Raw genomic sequence first — 10,432 nt, forward strand, 5'->3', positions numbered from 1 at the left:
TTCTCTGCTTCCTCCTGTGTCCATCACTGGGTAATCACCCTCCATCTCCTTGCTCTCTCCTCCTCCACAGGAGAACTTGTTGCGCCTGGTCCACATAGAGTACAGCATGAAAGGCAAGAGGGACCTCCTGAAGCATGGAAGGGTGAGCAGATGGCCAGCATTAGTTTCACTATACAGAAACACATTATTCTGTAATGATATCTCATGACTGATCCTTATTGACTTTACAGTATATAATAAACACATACTTGATGAAAGCAGCAATTTGGCCTAACATGCCTTTCCTATGTTTTAATGCTTTTTTTTGGCAGATGTTTGTCAAAGAGGGGACACTTATGAAGGTCTCGAGGAAAAGCCGGCAACCCCGACACCTGTTTCTGGTAATAATAATCTTCTTTTCATACTACAGTGATTTTATCACATCAGACACATTACAAGACAATAAAGCTAGTGTTTACATTCTGTTGTCATCTATCCCCTATGCATTTCCAAAGTAATAGGTTGACATTAATAAACATGCTTATTAACTTTCTTGCCAAGAGTTAATTGAGAAAATTGATACCACCCTCATGTACACTAAAGCAAAAACTACAGTCAACAGCTTAGCTTAGCATGAAGTCCAAAACTCACAAGTTAACACCTTTTATTTCATTTGTGTAAAAAAATACAAATTGTGGTTTTATGGAGCTTTAATTAATGGATTATTTCTTGGCTGAGCACAGTGACTTCTTAAAGTCTCTGCTGGTTGCTAGGCAACCTCAAGGTGAGGTTTTTTATGGATAAAACAAATGAAATATAATGTGTTAATTAGTGAGCTTAAGGGTTGCTGGGAGGCAGATGTTTTTATACCTTCAGAGACAGAGCTAGGCTAGCTGTTTCCCCCTAATTCCAGTCTTGATGCTAAGCTATGTTAACCACCTGCTAGCTGTGGCTTGATATTTAATAGACATGATATTGATTTTCTCATCTAACTCAGGGCAAATAAGTAAATGATTGTTTAGCCCAAAATGTCAACCTATTAATTTAAGGTTGTTATATTTCTCTTACTCCACTCTGTCTGACTGTTTATTTTGTATCAGCTTGTTCCAGCGTTTCTTTAAAGCTACATGATGTTTACCCTGAGTCAATTCAAACCCATGACTCCTATTTGTCTTGGCCATCGTTTAATACACATTTCCCCATAATTTAGCCTCACATATTTAGTAACTTAGGACATTTTTGGATCTCTACCACAGTTTAAACACTGTATGACTGCCTGCTTATTAAGCAGATAAACTATTACATCTGTGACTTTACATGGTCCAACGCAGTAGAGAAAGCATCTGCTTTATTATGGAATCAAGGGTGAAAACAAAGCTAGCATGGTCTGCAAAAATATGGGGGAATGTTGGGCGGAGGTCAGTCTGGGAGGTGGTGAGGTTGGGAGGGGCACGAGGCCAAGGCTGTAAGACCTCCACTAGGCACCACACCCATCAAGCAAGGGCCTCCCTCTCCACTCTTCTCCTCTCCTCTTCTCCCCTCTCAGGACTTGTTTTCCAGGGCCCCGCTTCCTTACAGGATGTTTGGTGTGGGTCACTGGATGCCGGCTTCCTGTGTATTGGGAGGGGACTGACAGCAAAGTGAAGGCCAGACAGCCTGTAGAATGCAGGGAGGAGGAGGTGGAGGAGGTTGAAGGGGTGTGGGGGTGTTAGACAAACACATAACGTGAAATAGAGAAGCCCACTCTATTGTTTCATGGGCAATCAGTGCTGTCTCATGATATGAATTATGCTTAAGCTACAAATCCACAGGAGCAGCATTTATGACTTTCCTTTATACTGGTTGAGCCAAATAGAATACTGTATTAAGATACTTATTTATCTTTCTTCATTTTCCTTTATTCCATCATTCTTCCCTACCCTCTAAAGAACATTGCAGTTGAGCAATAACTGAAAAGGACTGGTGGTTGATGCTTCTAAACTATTAGGTTTTTATATAGCCATTTGCTCCCTTGAAGTGGACAGCTTCAGTCGGTCAGGTGTTATTTATGGGCTTTTAAGGAAAGAGAATCTGAACAACAGTGATGATGAAAGCCATCACTCACCTCAGAGACAAAGAGCATGGCAAACATGTCCACAAGCCTGGGCTCAAAGAAGAAAACAAAGCACAAGTTCAGAAGGAGAATGGAGATCCAGAGTGATAGAGGCAGGTGAGGGAGGTGAAGGGTTAGTGAGATGACACAAAAGTAAAATGTCTACATGTTGTCTCTCATCTGGGAAAGTCATTTGTGAAGTCTGCTGGCACTCAGTCGGGTTTCCTTGGAAGGAATCTTCGAGTAAATGAGCAGCTCAGGGTGGAGTGGACAAATTGCGGTGGCTGCAGCCCAGAGGTCGCAGGCGGGGCTCAGGCTTGGCTATCATTTACTGTTTTGTCTCCAGCCAGTCAGCCAGTGAACCCGTAACTGTGACTGTTTGTGTTGTTGTTGTTGTGGTGAAGGTGGCCGGTTCCACCCAGTCCTGGTTCTCAGTGTAGCCTGAGAAGGCTGGAAGGGCGAGGGGAGGCCTGGAGCCCGGAGCAGGGTGGAGAATTCCTGGATGCTGCCTTTACGGCCCCAGCGGATGTTTAGAGCACACATTAGGTGTGACCAATGATGTCATCTCTTTTGTCTGGGAAGAAATGAAATACCTCTCATAACACAATGGACTCTCGGCGTGTTCAAGGGATCACAATACTTTTGGTCTGATAAGAAAATAAACATTTTTAATGCCTTAGTTTGTTGTGTGAATACATGGGAATTTGGCGCTGAGGGCTAGCACAGACATATGTGAGGTCTGTGAAAGGAAACACAACTGAAACAGTTAAGCCCAGAAAGTTGCTTTGAAGAAAGAAAGAATAAACAAAGAGGTTTGTGCTGCATTTTGAGATGTTTCTCTGAAGGTTACAATGCCACCCTGTGGTGATTATATGGTATTACATTCTGAACAGCTGCGAATTGAGGTGTCATTCACTCTCGATAAACCAAAACTTTTAATTATATATAACTGCTATTGACATATGTTATGTTTTTATAAAACTAAATAAATGAATAAATAACTTTATCTTATATTTTGTATTGTAATATTTTGTCTTTCTGTCTTTGTCTTCCATCAGATGAATGATATAATGCTGTACACCTACCCTCAACAAGATGGAAAATACAGGCTTAAGAACACATTATCACTGTCTGGGATGAAGGTATGTTGACTTTTCACATCTGACAATCTCATCTCATCTCATCCCCACCTTATTTGTCCACAAGGTTTGTTGACTGAGCTGTGGTGTGTTTTTGCCCCTCTCTCTCACAGGTGAGCAAACCCGTCCTAGATAACGTGTTGAACTGTCTTAGGATTGAGGTGTCTGACATCACCATTACACTCTCTGCCAGGTGAGCATCTGATTGTCAAAATTCTAAAATGCATGTATTTGTTTAGTGGCTCACACAATTTCTGCTTTTCGCCTGTTGTTGAAAATGACTCTGGATGCTCTGGATGTAATTGTTTTCATGTTGTCTCTATTCAGCTCGGTTGGAGAGAGGGAGGACTGGTTCCACACGCTGAGTCGAGCTATAGCCGACCACGCTGCAGGACTCTGTACATTTGGTGGACCATGTAGTGAGGTAGGACACACTCTTTACTTTTTTGTTGAAAAAGAAGTTATTTCATTGTTTCATAAGGTTTACAAAATTCCTGAATCAGCTACTAGAGGCAGAAGACTTAATTAGTGGTAAATGGTCATTAGTTTTTTGTATAAACTAAAAATGAACAGAAATAATACTATTATTATATTATACTTATATCGCTGAAAAACAGTGATCCTCTCTGATCAGTGAAAATACCAACAACATGACTGAAACTAAAAGTTATACTGAGGTGTGTTTTGTAAAACTCAGATTTGTTCTAGGGGTCTTCAAACATCATACATTCAGATTCTAACATGTCAATATCATCTTGACCTTGTGCCAACAGGCCCGTGAGAAATTGTGGATGGCCTTGGGTGAGGCTGCTCCCGTACTGGTGCCAGTGTCTCATGTAATGATGTGCATGAACTGTACATCTGACTTCAGCCTCACACTCAGACGACACCATTGCAATGCTTGTGGCAAGGTCAGATACTACTTTACTCGTTTGTCGTCACTCAGTTTTGTTTTGGCAGAAGAGATGGCCAAGTTTATAAGATTATTGACCTGGAACAGACACATTGTGATAGACTCATTATCTCTGGGTCCTTATTTGAATTTATAGATTGTTGAATAGATTTATTGTGTCTGTTCCCAAACAATAGACCTAGTATTTATTTATGGTGCCATTTGGTCATAAAAAGTAAGATGTCCATGTTTTTTAAACATTTTTCTTCTGTCTCTCTGAGCAGGTGGTGTGCCGGGCTTGTTCCAGGAACAGATACCCACTAAAGTACCTCAAAGACAGGGTGGCCAAAGTGTGTGACCACTGCTATGCCGAGCTCAGGAAAAGAGGTAAATCTCAGCTTTCTGTATCAGATACAGTATGAACATTGTTGTCTTTAAATTATTCCTCTTTGGCATGGTTTTAACTGTGTGTGTGTGTGTGTCTATGTGTAGGTGGAAGTGTGTCTGGGGCTTGCGGTAATTCCAGTCCTCGGACTCACCGGGCCAGTCGTCCCCTCTCTGCTGTCTTCCAAAGCCTGCAGCCTCCAAGTCTGTGGAAGAGCAGGAAGAGCACCACCTCACTCAACCAGGTGACAATTATTTCTTCCCCCTAAATAGGACATCTTGTTTACTTGATTTTGAGCACAATCCATCATACACAATTATTTACTTTCGAATTGCAAATATGATTCAGTTGTGTTTCAACAAGGCCAGTGAGTTTATATTGAAGTCTAGTCGTTGGCTGGAATGATAACATTCTTATTTTCAACATATACTGTATCTGCTACTCTAATAGTGTACATTATACACTTTATGCAAGTAAACAATGAGTTCCCTGACCGGGAATCGAACCCGGGCCGCGGCGGTGAGAGCGCCGAATCCTAACCACTAGACCACCAGGGAGATATACAATGAGGTGCAAAACTTGTGTACTGGAATGTCAGGCATTCATGACAGCTGCTCAGATGGAAATGTTAGAGTGTAGTACACAACACTTGCCAGTAGGGCTTGCTATTCAGTTTTTTAAATAAATCCTCCTGTCTTCACGGTTTAGAAAAATGAACAGGAATGTAATGCAATCCTGCTCTTTCTCTCTTGTTTCAATAAAACACTAGATCTGAGATTTACTTCTGTGAGAAAAGGTGTAGATGGTAATTTTGTAGTTTGTGGTTCCTCAGGTGTCACTTGGCGTTGAGGGTTCAACCATGAGTGGTAGCCTACAGCGCCGGAAGAAGAGCAAAAGGAAGTGGAAGCGGCTGTGGTTCCTCCTCAAAGACAAGGTGCTCTACACCTTCACAGCCTGTGAGGTGAGGGGGCACAGAGTCTCCCACACCAGCCCCAAAACACTCAAACACTCTCATGCCCACTTCATCACAGCGGCACGAACTTTGTCTATCATTCTTCTTTGAGTCTGAGATTTGGTACAGAACTATTTAATGGCTATATTTCCACTTTTCAACTTTTCTTCCTGACCAGGTTTGCAGACTTTATGCAACTAATCAAGGGATTCTCTGTGCTCTCTCTTTCTCTTTACAAGTATGCATCTGAATGTTGCATGGCTTTGTTCTTCTTGACGCATGAAACATTTGTTATTCACATATTACTGCTTACAGCAAGACTGGTGTTTTTTAACTCACATATCTGTGCTTGACATCTTCCATGTGGGTTCTTTAGGATAAAGTGGCCTCAGAGAGTCTACCTCTGCAAGGTTTCACCATTAAGCTGACTGAGAGGCCAGAGGGAGAGGAAAGCAGCAACGTCTTCCATCTTTACCACAAGAAGACCCTCTACTACACGTTCAGGGCTGATGATCAACACACTGCACGCAGGTTAGCAACTGTTGTGATGACATGAACAGAGATGTGACATCCTGTAACTATACATAAATAATGTTCCCTGACCGGGAATCGAACCCGGGCCGCGGCGGTGAGAGCGCCGAATCCTAACCACTAGACCACCAGGGACTTGTAGGGCTTCCCTGTTGGCATGTGTACTATGTGTGGAAGCAGTCTGGGAGCATCTGCATGCTATATAATACTGTGCCCTAATAGTGCATCTTCCTCACACTCCCATATGAGCTGTTGACGTTTGCAAAGCTTGTGCATGTTGTTCTTTTGTTCTTGTATGTATTCAAAACAAGAACCTTTTGGGTTAACAGTGTTCACTTATTCTGAGAAAAGGAAAAATTAAAATCTTTACATGTGAAGATGTCAATATGCTTTACTATTGCTTTGTTTTGATCATAAGTAGCTTTTCCATACTGTTGATAACCAATCAAGTTGATGGAATAGGTTTATTAAAGGGCATTATTCAAACTTCCATCTATTCAAACTTGTATAAAAAGCACAAATGATAAAAGCTGCTGACTTACATGGAACTGTTACTTATTGTGTGCCCAGTCATATCAGGGTTTTCTTAAAGAATGGAGCCATGCACTGAAACATCATACTGTGTACAACAAAAACGGTGAGAAATGGTGGTCAGTGCATATTCTTACACATATTTACAGTAGCAAGCAAGATAATATTATTTATAGCACATACTATTTACAATAGTGGTTTTCAAAACAGAGGTTATTAAGTGCCTTCCAAAAGTAAAAACAGATTAAAAGCAGCTATCAAAGAGAAACAGAATCCAAAATATATAAAGGAGAGTAGTGCAAAGTGTGCAAACCACACAAAAAGGTCAAAAAGTCAAAAAAAGAAAACAAATTGGTTTTGATGCTTTTCTAAAGATGACTTTGCAAGAGGCTGACAGTGCAAGTAGAAACTGTGTTAGTAGTGTAACATTTTTATGCCTGTTATCTTCATAAAAGTGCTCTAAACCTTTTGCAAAAGGGAGCTGTATTTTTTAATGTGTGTAGCCAATTTAATGGGGAACTCGTTTTCATTAAGTTGGGGAATTTACAAGAGATATATTACAGAAAAAGTATTATAAAAAGAAATAGATAATGAGTATGGGTCAAACTTAAAAGACACTGGGTCCTTCAGTCCACATTATGCAAATTAGCTCTTTATTATCTGTCCTCCCTGTCCACATCTTTGAAACTCAACCCCAGTTTGTAAAGCAAGATTTCCAGTAAAAAATTAAATCTCCAAGCCAAACACAGATTAGAAGAAGTAATACTCCCTGTGCTTCATTGCAATAAAAAGTCTAATGGTCCTTTTGCTTGTATTTCAGGTGGGTCAATGCCATGGAAGAGGCTACTGTTTTATAGCACCGACTCAGTTAAATGAACCAGCCCTGCTGTCCATGACTGCTAGAACTCCTCTACGGAGAACAACATAGCTACCTGCTGCATCTGAACTCACACCGTCAGGATATGTCCTGTCTGGCTTGTTGTGGAATATTATATGAGCATTTAATTACCAGAGGAATCTTAGACAAGCCTGCCTCCCAACGGTAAGGAAGTTAAAAGTGGAGAGAGTTTGAAGGATGCAACTACTGTATGTGGAAAGAAGTAAAAACCTCTTGTTGGAGTTTAACCTAACACCAGAAAGCGCTGATCCAGCAAAGTTCATAGGAGCCTTCACTTTTCAGGAGCAGCTTGGATACATCAAATGCTTCATCTAGAAGAACATCTTATACCTTCTATACCTAAAGTGTTATAGAAGGTATACAAAAATTGCTCTCTCCAACTTCGCTGTATTACGGTTTTACCTGAGTTTCCACTGGATTATTAAACCACTCTTTTTGTCCTGCAAGAGAACAACACCTTTTTTGTTTTCTACACTTTCAGCCTGTGTCCTTCTTTTGATGGATATAGCATCACTTTGCAAAAATATCAAAAACGTTGCTCCATAGTAGTATTAGCAGCTAGTAAAAAGGAAAGCATTTCACCATTTTAGAATATCTTAAGACATGTTTGGTATCCTGAATATATATTGTGAAGTATACACTGCAAATATTGAAGTGAATTATATGATGTCTTTGTATAGAAATGGTGTTTCATGATGTTCCGAGTGAGAGGTCATTTTAACCATCACAGTGTGTGTACATTATATTACTTGTGAAGTTTTACACAGTGTTACAAAGCTATTGAATGATCCTCAGCATGCCAACCACTTGACAATATTTCTATAGCGACGAACACTTTCAAACGTACTTTGTATTCAAATCTGTAGGTTTTTAAATCTATTTTAAAATTTTGTTAGACATTTCTAAAGTGCCAATTAATTTCTTCCAGTTGAATGCAGTGCAATTTGCAATTGATGATGAATGTGCCTGAAATGAAATTGTACTCCTTGTTTGTTTATCACAGTACTGTAATACTGTCATTTCTCCAGAAGAGACCTTGGTAACATTTGCTTTTTATCTACTCTTATATCCTTTAATCTTCTAGTATTTTTGACCAATTCAGTTACAGCCCAGTAACATAAGAATATACTATTATGCCATTTTTATGAATGCCTTTTTCATTCTGTATATACACTGAGGGATAAAATCATACTTTAACTACTCTGACTTGTTGTAAACTGCTGAGAAAAAAAGCCACTGTCAAACTAACTATAACTTTTCAGTGTCAGAGTCATCTGAGCCGCCCATGGAAACTCATCAGTTTCACTCATCTTTAAACGTCATACTTTCTCATAAATATGATTATGTGATCCATTCAGAATGCAACTGGATTATTTAGAAAGCACACCTGTGTTCATCAGGCACTGTCAGCTTTTCTACCTTTTTCTTATTGGTTTCTTATTGGCTACAGTGTTATGGATTGTACCTCTTGCATATAGTGCATTGTAAATGTAAATGTTTATGTATATAGATACATATAAAAAATAAACTTCCTTAAAATTTTACAAAATGTGTATGTCCACATAACATGTATACCAAACTGCATTTCTTTAAATATTAATCTGTTTCTTCTTTATGAATTATTCAAGATAAACTGAGTGGACAAAATATTTGAAAACATTATATCATCTGTCTCTCTTTCCAGTGCCTCTATCTACTTGTGTATGGGGAGATAGTGAACTATGTGAATATCTTAAAATATGATGCAATGCAGTGCAGCAAAACTGCTCATCAAAATGGTTAACAGTTAAATCAATTCCTCTCTGTATAACTGTGACAGTAATTATGAGCTTCACCAAGGCAAACATGATTGCTTTCAATTGTATTAGTTGGTACAGATGTTCATGTTGTATTTATTACCTGTTGGTGATAAATGCAAAATACTGTACTTGACCGTGTTTCTGCTGTTTCTGGTATTGGCAGAGACAGTATAGAGCTACATCGCCTTCATCCAGCAGGGGGCAGCAGTACATTATGGCAGATGGCAGATATTTGTTGGACTGAATCAGACATGTTTGATGACTCAAGCTTCACAGTTCCTCCTACATGAACACAGTTCACAACAGTGAACCAACACAAAGGGGTCTAGAGAGAAAATTATTATGATGAAAATTTCACTTCATAAGAATTTATGCTATGATCTTTCTGGTTTCCAATATTGATAGAAAATGAATAGAAAATCTTAGAGAGAGAGAACAGGAAAAAGGGATGTCTAATCATTATTTGCATAGTGCCATGTGTATCATGCAGATTTTCTCTCTTACGCTGCAGTGACAGTAATGATTTTCCTTGCCAAACTTTTGAAATTTGGATCTAACATTTTCTGAAATAGTGCTTCACAGACTTAAATTCACATGATTCTGGACATGATGTTTTTAGTCTGAAATAAGTTTGCAAAACTCTTATGGACACGTTTAATTTTGATAGCTTTTTTTGTGATGATGTTATCAGTTTGGAAAAGTCAGTCGACAACTTCCCAATCCACATCTTGCAACAACCAGTGTTATGTCTTATTAACAGCTACAGATCGTGGAATAAGTCTTCAAACCATTACCTATGGTTATGTTGGGAGGCTTCAAAGTCACTTGTTAGCCTAAGATGCCTAAATCCAGGAAATACTCTACTTTTTATGCCGTTTAATGCTAAATCAGAATTTTTTGTTTAGAGCAAGAGTTGCACTTTAGTTTGGGATCAAATTAATATGACCTGCTTGTAGGGCTCAGAGGGATTACACATCATTACCTATAAATGTTACATAGTTGTACATTGTTTGGATAAATATGAAGTACACAACTGTCAGTACAGACTTCCCTTCTCCATGCTTCTCACTTCCCAGCCACAGCCAAACTGCTGGGTATCAGATAAGTGAATTAGTTATACCAAAGACTTCCACAGTGCCGAAAAAAAAAGCATGTCACACAGCGTGGACCGTGCCCAGGAAAGATGGCATAAATATTTGAAGACAAAGAAACAGCACAAAACATTTTGGCCTAT

General features: G+C 39.3%; 1 protein-coding gene and 2 non-coding genes across 4 annotated transcripts in view; 1 reads left to right on the forward strand and 2 right to left on the reverse strand.

Moving 5' to 3' along the window:
- Nucleotides 1–8,729, forward strand: part of fgd5a (FYVE, RhoGEF and PH domain containing 5a) — a 30,826-nt gene extending 22,097 nt beyond the window's left edge. The window contains exons 11-21 of one of the 2 annotated variants that reach the window (XM_053316238.1): nt 71–142; nt 312–380; nt 3,130–3,213; nt 3,324–3,403; nt 3,538–3,634; nt 3,984–4,121; nt 4,387–4,489; nt 4,595–4,731; nt 5,320–5,448; nt 5,816–5,970; nt 7,322–8,729. In XM_053316238.1, the coding sequence (XP_053172213.1) occupies nt 71–142; nt 312–380; nt 3,130–3,213; nt 3,324–3,403; nt 3,538–3,634; nt 3,984–4,121; nt 4,387–4,489; nt 4,595–4,731; nt 5,320–5,448; nt 5,816–5,970; nt 7,322–7,358 (1,101 nt within the window). In that variant the 3' untranslated portion in view covers nt 7,359–8,729. The remainder of the gene's footprint in view (nt 1–70; nt 143–311; nt 381–3,129; nt 3,214–3,323; nt 3,404–3,537; nt 3,635–3,983; nt 4,122–4,386; nt 4,490–4,594; nt 4,732–5,319; nt 5,449–5,815; nt 5,971–7,321) is intronic. The other variant, XM_053316239.1, reaches the window with a different exon arrangement.
- trnae-cuc (transfer RNA glutamic acid (anticodon CUC)) lies at nt 4,973–5,044 on the reverse strand. Its single transcript has one exon. It is a non-coding gene; the product is annotated as a tRNA-Glu (tRNA).
- Nucleotides 6,034–6,105, reverse strand: trnae-cuc (transfer RNA glutamic acid (anticodon CUC)). The gene has a single exon. It is a non-coding gene; the product is annotated as a tRNA-Glu (tRNA).
- Nucleotides 8,730–10,432: the final 1,703 nt, after the last annotated feature.

Source organism: Scomber japonicus, chromosome 3 (assembly GCF_027409825.1).
Source record: "Scomber japonicus isolate fScoJap1 chromosome 3, fScoJap1.pri, whole genome shotgun sequence".
In the NCBI taxonomy this organism is placed as follows: domain Eukaryota; kingdom Metazoa; phylum Chordata; class Actinopteri; order Scombriformes; family Scombridae; genus Scomber; species Scomber japonicus.